The 11,855-nt window shown below is 50.2% G+C and overlaps 1 protein-coding gene across 1 annotated transcript in view; it reads left to right on the top strand.

The window, feature by feature from the left end:
• tbc1d8 (TBC1 domain family member 8) overlaps nt 1–11,683 on the top strand; it is a gene marked incomplete in the record, with an annotated part of 36,360 nt that extends 24,677 nt beyond the window's left edge. Inside the window, 7 exon segments of the mRNA XM_014033570.1 lie at nt 516–584; nt 660–930; nt 1,012–1,077; nt 1,164–1,250; nt 9,309–9,418; nt 10,596–11,004; nt 11,604–11,683. Coding sequence (XP_013889024.1) covers nt 516–584; nt 660–930; nt 1,012–1,077; nt 1,164–1,250; nt 9,309–9,418; nt 10,596–10,988 — 996 coding nt within the window.
• Nucleotides 11,684–11,855: the final 172 nt, after the last annotated feature.

Here is an 11,855-nt window from a genome sequence, read left to right as displayed (position 1 = left end):
CTCTGAATTATCTGGTGAATTAATTATGAATTAATTATCTGATGAACGTGACATGCTCTTGCCCTCTGTAAATAAAGCAAAGCCACTTCCTGGTCCGACATTAAACAGAGCCCGACAGAGGAGGGAGGGGCGGGGAGGCTGTAGCCGTGCAGCGCTTCAAGAGCTGACCTGCGTCTGACCTCAGAGTGCACAAGTGTCCAACGTGAAGTGTTGGATGAGATTTTGAAGCTGAAATTGCGTTTGGTGTGAACGCAGCGTTGTAAAAGAGTTCATACACCACTAGGTGGCAGTGTTGAACATATATTGTACATAAATTGTTGTCAGCTAGTAAGTGTCACATTGAACTTGTGCTTTAAAATTAGCTTCTGCTAGTTTTCATTTGGCATAAGCGCTTTTAAAGTTTTGGACCTAAATATTTTCATAAGCGCTTTAGAAATTGCGGAGCTAATTTTTGGATTAGCGCTGCCCACCACTGCTGAGTTGTAATTTGTGTTTGGTTGTGTGTTTGTGTGCAGATACGACTTGTCACCCCTGAGGTCTCCCTCTCTCCTGAACATCTCTCTGACATCTACGATCTGTTTAAGGTATTTGTTGTGAACAGCTGAGCTCCAGCTGTCAGAGGGTTTGGTGTTTTTGTTGACCTGCTGTCCCTGGTTCAGACGGAGCACTTCATCAGTCTGTACTGGGGCGACTGCTGCTCCGCAGCAGCAGCAGAGGCAGCAGCCTGGCAGCACAGCGACTCCAGCCGCTCCTTCGTGGAGCGCCAGTACCGAGTGGACCGAGCCCAGTTTAAGAGCCTGTACGGGCTGCTGGCGCCGTGGCCCTCGGTCACTAACCAGCACAGCGACACGCTGGCCAACCGCACCTTCACCCTGCTGGACCAGAACTGCGACAGCCTGGTCACCTTCAGAGAGTTTGCCTGCTGGCTGGGTAAGGAGGAGGGGCTTACTGATGGAGTAGATAAAACCAAGAACCCACATACAGCGTTTTTATTTTTGTTTTGTTTTCTAGACACTTTGTTCTGTCAGGAGCTGAGTGATAAAATACGGCTGCTGTATCGCCTTCATATCCCTCCAGGTTCTTGAACACAGAATAATGTTTAAAATAAGCTGTTGTTTGGACTGAAAGTGATACATTTCACCCTGTTCTTCTTCTGTCTGCAGCGCTGACAGAAAACGAGGATGAGTTGGCCCTCAGGAGCCCCCTGCTGTCTACAAGCAGACCTCTCTACGTGGAGAAAGAGACGGCAGGTCAGATAGAAATCTGTCATTTTTCACATAAAGTAGGATATTTGCATCTTTTTTTATTCCAGTGATTCTGTAAAAACAAAAATCAAAAGAAAATTTTTCAGTCTTTGAAATATACAAACCATGATTGAGCTGCTCAACTGCCGGTGAGATGTTTTAGGACCTGTTTTCTTTCTCCAAACGTCCTCTCATAGCACAAATCTTCAGTTGTGAAGTCCTCGTTGCACAGGACGTCAGAAGGATTGTGCAGTTCTTCAGTCACAGATTCACAGGAAGTGTTCTCTACTGACACCTCTTCTATTCAAATGATATTTCAGGCCTTTAGAAGTGTGATTCAATGGAAATACTGTGACTAATTAATATCTTAACTGTCGTAGAGAGCTCTTTGAACAACCTATTTCTCAAAACTGAGGCCAACTAAAGAGCTTATAACAAGATATAAAACAGCTCAACTGTTTGTTTTGAAGGGTCAATATTCTGTTTCTCAGACATATATTTAAATACTATACCATAATAAAGTATCTATGTCACCTTTAGCTGTTATTAAAATGCTGTTCTTATGTTTAAATAGAAAAATAAACTTATCTTCTCATCGCTTCCTCTTCTAAACATCTTGAAATTGGCCTCTGTCTCTTTAAGAACCTCCTTCTGCTTCTGTCCCGCCCATTTCGGTGCGTGGGGGCATGATGCAGTTTACTTGGCATCTGAAAATACATTTCCTCAAAGGTAGTTTGAATCTGTAAAGAGCTTCACTGAGTGAGAACTAATGTTGAGAGCTCAGCAGACAGTTAGGTTTCACTTTCAGTTTGCTGTTACTGTTGAGAGCCTGCAGGAGTCATGGGCGGGGTGTGTGGGGAGGGGGGGAGGGGTGCTCTGCCATGAGGAAGTTCAGCTTAAAGACACGTCCCAGAGGTGTTCCTGGTACCAAAAGGTGTTTCTGGTCCCCACCTGTCGTTTTGCTCCTCAGCATGGCTTCATAAAAACACTGCAGGATTTCTCAAACATGATGAATGAGTCAGAGCAAGGCCTTGGACATGTTTTTTATGAGAGTACAACATTATAACATGATATAAAACTCAAAAGTAGATTTTACATGATATTGCCCCTTTAAAGTCATTAGGTGTCAGATCCCAGAAACCAAACAAGTTAAGCCTCATTATACTCCATCTGAAACTGAGCAGTCGACGTGCGGTCACATGGTTTCACACACACACACCTTTTCTAGCTCCTGAGACACACCGCGCCGAGCTCCTGGGAAGCCCCTCCCCCTGCATGTCACTGCGCCGTGTTCCACACTCCACAAGTCTTTCCTGTTTAAAGCTGCACACTTTTCTGCAGACAGATTTCTCTGAGCAAAATGTCTCTGTCATCCACAAGTCTTTGGCTGCTCGACTGTCTTCATAAATGTTTGCTTCTAGCTACAACAGTTGGATTCTGGAAGCAAGTAGTTGAAGCAAAATGTAGCATCTGGTGGGCACAGTTCCCCTAAAGCACTCATAGGGGAACTAATTTCCTGGTCAACGCTTTAGGGCTTATGCTGATTTTTGCATCCATTAGTGGATTAGCACTTGCTGAATTTAAAAGCACTAAGTGAGGTGTTTAAATATTACTGATCAACATTATTAAAAGCTGAGGGTGAAAGCTGTGCAACGGAAGTTTCACTGTAACTAAGGTTCTGTGAATTCCTCCCTGACTGCCAGTGGCAGTTACACAAAGTGGATATGTCCTCTCGCGCTCTGCGCAGGTCGAAATTTAATGTAAACTGTTGTGGAATACTTATTTCTGTATCACCTTGACACTGTCCACTTTTCATATCTTGTGATATCCTCCGGACGTCATCATCGAGTTGACCTATTTCCGTGTATCAGGATGGGGCAGGTTATGATTGGTTGTTCATTCTCACACGATGTTAGATGACAGAATGCTGTATATGAGGCCTCTCGAGACACAGTGTGCAACAGAGTTCGGCAGTGAACAGTGTTCAACAGCAGTGTGGAGAGACTGACAGAGAGAAGCAGAGGCACAGAGATAGGCCACGTTCTCTGTGTTTCCTGTTGTTGCAATAAAACTCAGCTGATCATCCCACGGAGTACCTTCATTCTTGGACCAGCGTATTTCTGTCTCTGTTGTTAAATAAATATTGCCATAACAGTTGGCGTTGTCGGCAGGATCTAACAGACTTCCTGATTGCTTTCTGTTTCATGTCTGCCCATCAATAAATGACTTATGATCATACCCGCAAGACTATTTGTCTTTCTAACACCTTTTCGCCGTGTTTCTGACCATTCTTGCCACGACATAAACAAAGTCGCCTACGTGACACGTAGCTCACCTGAGCGTGAGTCTATAAATAGCATGCAGGTGGTTACGTTTGGTCTCCTAGGATCTTCTCACTGGAAGAAGTTCCTAGTGACCAGTGTGACTGGCAGTCATCCAGGAATTCACAGAACCTTAGTTACAGTGTAACTTCCGTTCTGTTTCATTCCTTCCTGACTGCCAGTGACAGTTAAAGTGGATGACTTATGCCAGCAATGTCATGAGGGATGCAGTACTCACCACCTTAGGAGGTAGAGGAAGCCAGAGGCAGGATCACCGCGGCCAGAGTGGACTCGTGGCCCATATTAAGGCGGTAGAAACGTGCATGATGTAGCCCAGGACGCTGCCACACAGTTGTCTCCCAGTGGCATGCCCCTCATCGCTGCCCAGGATGTAGACACACTCCTGGTAGAGTGGCATACAATCCCAGAGGGGGCAGCAGCCCCCACAGATTAATAAGCTAGCGCAATGGCACCAACAACCCAATTCGACAGCCTGTGTTTTGACAGGGCGCACCCCTTATTCTTCCCACCATGGCACACAAACAGCTGGTCTGATTGCCGAATAGCCCTCGTAGCCACGATGTACAGCTTCAATGCCTGAACTGGGCACAGCATGTTTGCCAACCTCTGTTCCTCAGAGTGGAATGGGGGAGGACAGTATGCCCCCAGCTCGATGACTGTGTTTATATAGCCCGGAGGCAGAACTTTGGGACGAAAGGGGATGTTCGGCCATAATGTTACCCCCAACCCGTCTGCCTTCCAGCGCAGGCAGGTAGGGGTGATGGCAAGAGCATGGAGCTCACTGACTCGTTTAGGCGTTGTCTGCTAAAAGGAAGGCAGTTTTCAGAGACACCAGATTTAAAGGGGCTGCACACATTGGCTCAAAAGGAGGTCCATTAAGGGCCTTTAACACCAGTGGAAGGTCCCATGTTGCCGCAGGCTTCTGTAAGGGTGGATACAGCCTCCTTGCACCACGGAGAAACTGTGTCACCCAATATTGTGCCCCTTCTTGTCTGCCATAGATCTCTCCATGATTAGCCGAGATGGCAGCTAAGTGCACCTTCAGGGTTGATGCAGCCTGTCCAGCATCAAACAGACCCTGTAGGTACCTCAGGATGTCCTGCAAGGAACAAGAAACTGGATCCACCCCCCTTGTGCCTGCTCCATTCTGAAAAACTGCCAACAATGAGTGTAAGTCCTCATTGTGGATGGCGCTCTGGCATTCTGGATTATTTGCTAAATGGAAGGCTTCAGACCTGCTATAGGCTGCCAGCCCCCCTCAGCGGCCACACAGTGAGGAGAAGGTGACCTGGAGACAGATGCCAGACCTTCCCCTCCATCTGGGATAAGAGGTCCCCCCTGACCGGAAGCCGCCACGACTCCCCATCCAGCAGACTGAGGAGCAGAGGGAACCAGACTCTCATGGGCCACTTGGGAGCCACCAGAACAACTCTCTGCATCGACCGTCCCACTCGGTGGAGAGTGGGCAGAAGCAGTAGAAATGGGGGAAAGGCATACAGCAGACCGGCGGGCCACATGTTGGCAAGGGCATCCATCCCCAGTGGGGAGCTGACCTCTGCCAGGAAAAACCACCAGGGGCAGTGTGTATTGCTCCTTGAGGCAAAAAGATCCACTTGGGCCCTGCCAAACCGATCCCAGATCCTCTGAACCACCTGAGGATGCAGCCTCCATTCCCATGGAGGAAACCTCTGGCGGGACAGATTGTCTGCGACAGAGTTCCTTGTCCCAGACAGATGCATCGCTCTGACGGAAGCAAAACGAGGGTACGCCCAGGTCCATAGACTCTGGGCCTCCCTCAGGGATTGCAGTGACCTGGTCCCACCCTGATGGTTGACGTGGAACAATGCTGAGGTGCTGTCTATTCGAATAAGAACATGTTTGCCCTCGAATGGTTGAGAAGTGCTTCAGTGGCAAATAAATCGTCCTCAACTCTAGGACATTGATGTGGAGATGTCTCTGTTGAGGGTTCCATCGCCCTTGAACAGACCTGCACTGCCATATCGCCCCCCACCCCTGGGGCGATGCAACTGTTGTCACCACCTCACGTCTCACCGGGACTGCGCCGAGGGGGACCCCATGCTGTATCCACATACTCTCTCTCTCCAACGACGAAGAAGAGCTGCGCAGCTGGGTGTAACCCGCACCTTGACCCACCGACGCAACCAGGGGTCCTTGTGGAGGCCACTGAACCACCTTTGCTAGGGCTGGAGATGAAGCAGCCCCAGAGGTATGAAAGCTGGCGGCCAACAGCATCCCCAACAGTCTCAGCCACTGTTGGACTGGGGGTGCTGCTCCCACACGAAAAGACTGGAGCAGAGACTGGATCCTGTCTATTCTCTCTGGGGTGGGTCGAGCCAGCATGGCCATCGAATCCAGGGCTATGCCAATAAAGAACGCCTACTGAGCCGGGATCAGAGAACTCTTCTGGAGGTTCACGGTCATTCCCAGGGCCTCGACATGTGCCAGAATTTTGGATGTTGCCCGATCTGCCTCCTGCAATGACGGGGTGCAGACGAGCCAGTCATCGATGTAAGGCAGGATTTTTAATCCTGACAAGCACAGAGGGCTCAAGACTGCCTTCATGCACCTCGTGAAGATCCAAGGGGCCAGGGTGAGCCCAAATGGTTGAACTGTAAACTGATAGGCGACGCCACAGTAGGCAAACCGCAGGTACTTCCTGTGTTCTGGGTAGATTGGGACATGGAAGTACACGTCCTTTAAATCTATCGAGGTGAACCACTCTCCTCGACTGATTGTCTGAAGGACGTCGCATGTGCGGAGCATGCAAAACGGTAGAACCTTCAAAAAACGGTTCAGCTTCCAACACTGGCCGCGGGGAAGCGTCCTTTTTTGGGATTAGGAAATGGGTTGAATAAAACCCGTTGGCCCGTAAATGTGGCGGAACCACCACTATGGCCATTTTTTCTAGGAGGGTTTCTATTTCCTGCAACAAGACCAGAGCTTGTGCAGGATCTGGGACCGAAGTCACCTTGACCCCTGATGGGGGTGGGGACCGACGGCAGAACTGCAACTTGTACCCTTCAGACATGGTTCTTAAAACCCATGCATTTCTGCAATGGGCCTCCCAGTAGGTCAGGTGCAGCTGTGAAAACCGTCCCGCCATCGGCCTGCAGCCCTCAGGATGTAGTCTGACGTCAGCTCCGGCCTCTGGGCGGCCGCCGACTTCTCTGTTGCCCTGCTGGAGACCCATAAAGTGTAGACTGTTCCGCCCGAGGCAGACGCCATGCACCTGCCACGGCCCGTCTCTGCTGGGTGACAGTCCAAAACTGACATAGCAGCTCTCGCACATCACGCCGTCTTTTTTGTGGAGCGGGGGATCCCATGGCCGCACTATGCCCACCCCAAGCTTCTGAGGCATGACTGGATTGCCGACGGCGCTCCAGCGCCCTCTTGGCCTCCGACCCGAACAGCTGACCAGGACCCACTGGCAGCCTACACAAGGTCTGCCTTCAGTAATGAGAGATCAGAGCTTGAGCCAACTAAACCTGGCGTCGTGTGACCACCAGCGTGGACATCAACCGACCAAGCTCCCTAGACATAAGCCCAAAGGCTTGAAGGGCTGTGTCATTCGTGTCACCAAGTGCTGCCCCCGCCATACCCGGCTGCAGCATCTGGGACTGTGCCAACAAAAGAACAGACTGTGAATTGCCAATGCGTGCCATGCGGGCGACAATATCGTAGACTTGGCACAAAAAGTTGCGCTTAGACAGCGAGCCTTCTCCTTTAGCGCCTCATCTGGAGAGAGCACCAATGAGGCGATACAGTGATCGACTGGGGGGCATGCAACCCAGACCATGACTCTCAGGATTACGCACGGCTGCCAGGATTCTCGCATCCCTGCCGTGGTGGGAGAAGCGCCTAGGATCATCCCAGCAGCACTGGAGCCCCTCAAGAAGGCTGGAGATGGTGGAACCTCAAATGGAGGGACCGCTGGAGCCCGGTGGAAAAAAGGGTTCCCCATGGGACGGGCCACCGGAGCATCATCCAGACCAACCCTGGCCAAAGCTGCCATGATAATTGCTCGCAGCTGGCATGGTTCCTCCCCTGAGTGAGAGCTAACTGAACTCCTGAGGGAATTTCCTGAACCATCAATACCTTCCATACTCAGGGGTTCCCTCTCCTGATATTGAAGGTTTGGAGAGGGGTCCCTCTGCTCCCCGAGGGCCTGAAACTCTGAATTGAAGGCCCTCACGGAGATCATATCCTCCTCCAGATCCTCCCGTGACTCCCAGGATGATGTCTGGGAAGCAGGTACAGGGACTGGAGCTGCCAACAGAGCTTTGAGTTGCTCCACCTCAGCCTTCAGAGAATCAACTTCTTGCTGAGATGGACGCTCTAGTCGCAGTTTCTTCCTTCTAGGACCGCGGCGCTCTTCCATCGGTGCCTCCCTTCGCCTCCTGGAACACGGTAGAGGCATCCCTGAGGGCGGTAGTTTGTCATAAAATAGGAGGCCCTCAACCTGACGCAGCCTGTCCTCCCTTACAGAGAAGGGCAAGATACTGTAGTTAATGCACGGGTCAGTCAGAGCCTCTCTGAGATGGCCCACACCCAGGCATTTGGGACACAGATCATTGCCGTCCTCCACCTGGAGGGGAGCCCTACATGAATTGCATCCCGTCATTCCAACACAGAAGTGGAAATTGCAGGCATGCACAGACCAAAAATGAGCGAGAACTTCAATAAAACTGAAGAACGCGATCAGAGTCTTTAATTTTGCCACTGGTCAGGTAGACTGAGCGAGAACTTCAATAAAACTGAAGAACGTGATCAGTCTTAATTGTTATTTTTTTAACTGCACCTCTGGTCAGGTAAACTGAGTGAGAACCTCAGTATAACTGAGGAGCGCAACTCACACATGCACGTGCGTGCCGATCCGGCAAACTGAGCGAGAGCTTCAATGAAATTGAAGAGCGCGTTCAGAGTCAAGGTGTCCAAATGAGAGCTGTGAAACACAGAATGCGGTCAGAAAACCTGGGCCGCTCACCGGCTGCGCGCTCCTCCCCACCTGGAGACAGGGTGGAGGAAATGCAAGCCTGCACCTTCGAAGCTGGAAGCAGAATCATCCGAACGTGGACACACCCACCACGCTTCCTACTACGACAAACAAAACTTAAGACACGCCAACCACAGCCTTAGAGGGCTAAAAGCACTCCGACTAAAAGTCACAGGCAGGATGATGCTAAACCACACAAATGTGTGCTTACCTCTCAGGACCTGCAGAAGCCGATAAGATCTGAAACACAGACTTACGGGAGCGATTAACCTGCAAAGCACGCCAGGTAAACCGCAAGAAGATCAAAGAGACTGAACGTAACCACCTGCATGTCATTTATAGACTCATGCTCAGGTGAGCTACGTGTCACGTTTGCGACTTTGTTTACATTAAATCTCGACCTGTGCAGAGCGCGAGAGAACATACCCACTTTAACTGCCACTGACAGTCAGGAAGCAATGAAACTGAACCAGTGTTTAGAATAGCACCACCCACCACTGACGTTCAGCATTAAAAACACACGTCCACAATTGTCTGACCATGCGTAGGGGGTGAACAGTTCTGTTGTGACAAGAAGGACTTGAAGACTTGAAGCAGCAGACTGAATGAGGCAATTCTCACTGCAACACTGTGACAATGAGAGTTGATCTGCGCAGTTCAGATGGAGTATGTGGAGGCCATTTAATTAGAGCAAAGCTGTTGTTTCAGGGGGGGACGAGGAAGTCAGAGATTACCAGGAGCAGCTGAAGCAGATGTTGCGGGATCTCAGCAAAGAGAAGCAGAAGGATGTGGACAAACCTCTGCCGCTCATGAATCAGGTGAGTTTTGCCACACACCTGAAATAGTCTATATGCCACGGACATCCGGCCCAGCAATTGGTGCCACTCCGATCACTTCCGGTTCACGGTTAACACAGTGCTAGCAAAAAGATTTTTTCACCTGACGACTCTTAATGACCTCCACAGTACAGAATTATCATATTACATGTACCAACATTAACACAGGAGACGTACAGGTCCAGACAAGTGGAAAAAAATCACTCCAAAGTGGATTAAAGACATAAAAACAAAGGAAAGACGTTTGTGTTTATGGTTCCAGAATTTAACCTTTTTCACTATTCCTTGGCTGCTTGTTCTGTGAATTTTTCACGTAGAGCTGTGACACTTATATTGTTGGAAAGAGCAGAGTCTGGGCTTTAAATTGATGGGTACTTGTATGGTTTGGATCGTTTTCCCCGACGTTAGTGAACTGAAAACATGATTATCAGGAGGAGGTTGGGCGCTCGTCACTCGATTTTAGTCTACGCTGTAATATACACTCTGACAAGGTTTTACTTTTGCATAAAACTCATGACAAAGTGGCCTAAAAACATTTCATACTCTGTATAACACAAATGCACGCACGCACGCACGCACGCACGCACGCACGCACACACACACACACACACACACACACACACCTACCTGTACCGGCTGCTGTGTTAGCTTCCTGCTAGCTGTGAGGAGGTCTTTCCTCTCTGGTCTTGGCAGTAAAAGGGGATAAATGTACATTTCTCTTTTGTAACCTCCATCTTCTCATTTCTGATGCTGACTCTTGAATATCCTCAGGTTAGAAATGCTGATTACAAACACAAGCGTGAGCTTTTAAAGATAAGTTTTCCCTGTAATGCTATGATCCACAGCTGTCACCTCCTCATCAAGAGGAAAAAGGATAAAAACTAACTACTCTATATTGTACCTGCTGGTTAGTGGACACAACGACACACAACAGAACTCATGTTTTATACCAGTAGATCACAGATGCTTTAACTTTTGTGACTTTTTCACGGACTAGTACTAGCAGCTAACGCTAAAAACAAAGGCAGTAAGCAGGAAGTGGAAGGGAGGAGCGTGGCAAAAATTTTACCAGAAATACGTCATTAATGACCGTGGCATATAGGCTATTAGACAGTCTGTGCTTCTAAAGACACATTTACATCCTGTTCACATCCCGCAGAGAGAGTTCATCCAGTTCTGCAAGACGCTCTACAGCATGTTCCACAATGACCCGGAGGAGAACCTCCTCTTCCAGGCCATCGCCACTGTTACCAGTCTGGTGCTGCAAATCGGTGAGGCCAGTCACCGACAGACGAAGGGCTCAGAGGTCAGCAGTCAGGAGGAGGTGACAGCAGCGAGGCGCTCTGAGGCCGTGGACAGCAGCACAGGTCCAGCTGCAGAGAGCGAGTGGACGGTCAGCTACGCTCAGATCCTGGCCTCGCTGCTGACTGAGCAGTCGCTGGTGAACTTCTTTGAGAAGACTCTGGATCTGTCTGCTAAGATCTCTGAGGCCAAAGACAACCAATACCAGCAGAGGGCGGGGCTGCTCAGTCTGCAGCACAGGACCAGATGACTCCAGGTGTGACCAGGTGTGACCAGGTGACTGCAGGTGTGACCAGGTGACTGCAGGTGTGACCAGGTGACTCCAGGTGTGACCAGGTGACTCCAGGTGTGACCAGGTGACTCCAGGTGACTCCAGGTGTGACCAGGTGACTCCAGGTGTGACCAGGTGACTGCAGGTGTGACCAGGTGACTCCAGGTGTGACCAGGTGACTCCAGGTGTGACCAGGTGACTCCAGGTGTGACCAGGTGACTCCAGGTGACTCCAGGTGACTGTAGTTGTGACTCCAGGTGACTGTAGGTGTGACCAGATGACTCCAGGTGTGACCAGGTGTGACCAGGTGACTGCAGGTGTGACCAGGTGACTGCAGGTGGACCAGGTGACTGCAGGTGTGACCAGGTGACTCCAGGTGACTGTAGGTGTGACTCCAGGTGACTGTAGGCGTGACTCCAGGTGTGACCAGGTGACTCCAGGTGTGACCAGGTGACTGTAGGTGTGACCAGGTGACTGTAGGTGTGACCAGGTGACTGTAGGTGTGACCAGGTGTGACCAGGTGACTCCAGGTGTGACCAGGTGACTCCAGGTGACTGTAGGTGTGACTCCAGGTGACTGTAGGTGTGACTCCAGGTGACTCCAGGTGTGACCAGGTGACTCCAGATGACTCCAGGTGTGACAAGGTGACTCCAGGTGTGACAAGGTGACTCCAGGTGTGACAAGGTGACTCCAGGTGTGACCAGGTGACTCCAGGTGTGACCAGATGACTCCAGATGACTCCAGGTGTGACAAGGTGACTCCTGGTGTGACCAGGTGACTCCAGGTGATGCCAGGTGTGACCAGGTGACTCCAGGTGATGCCAGGTGTGACCAGGTGACTCCAGGT

Source organism: Austrofundulus limnaeus, unplaced genomic scaffold (assembly GCF_001266775.1).
Source record: "Austrofundulus limnaeus strain Quisiro unplaced genomic scaffold, Austrofundulus_limnaeus-1.0 Scaffold1774, whole genome shotgun sequence".
NCBI classification, from domain to species: Eukaryota; Metazoa; Chordata; class Actinopteri; order Cyprinodontiformes; family Rivulidae; genus Austrofundulus; species Austrofundulus limnaeus.
This window is presented reverse-complemented; position numbering and strand designations above follow the sequence as displayed.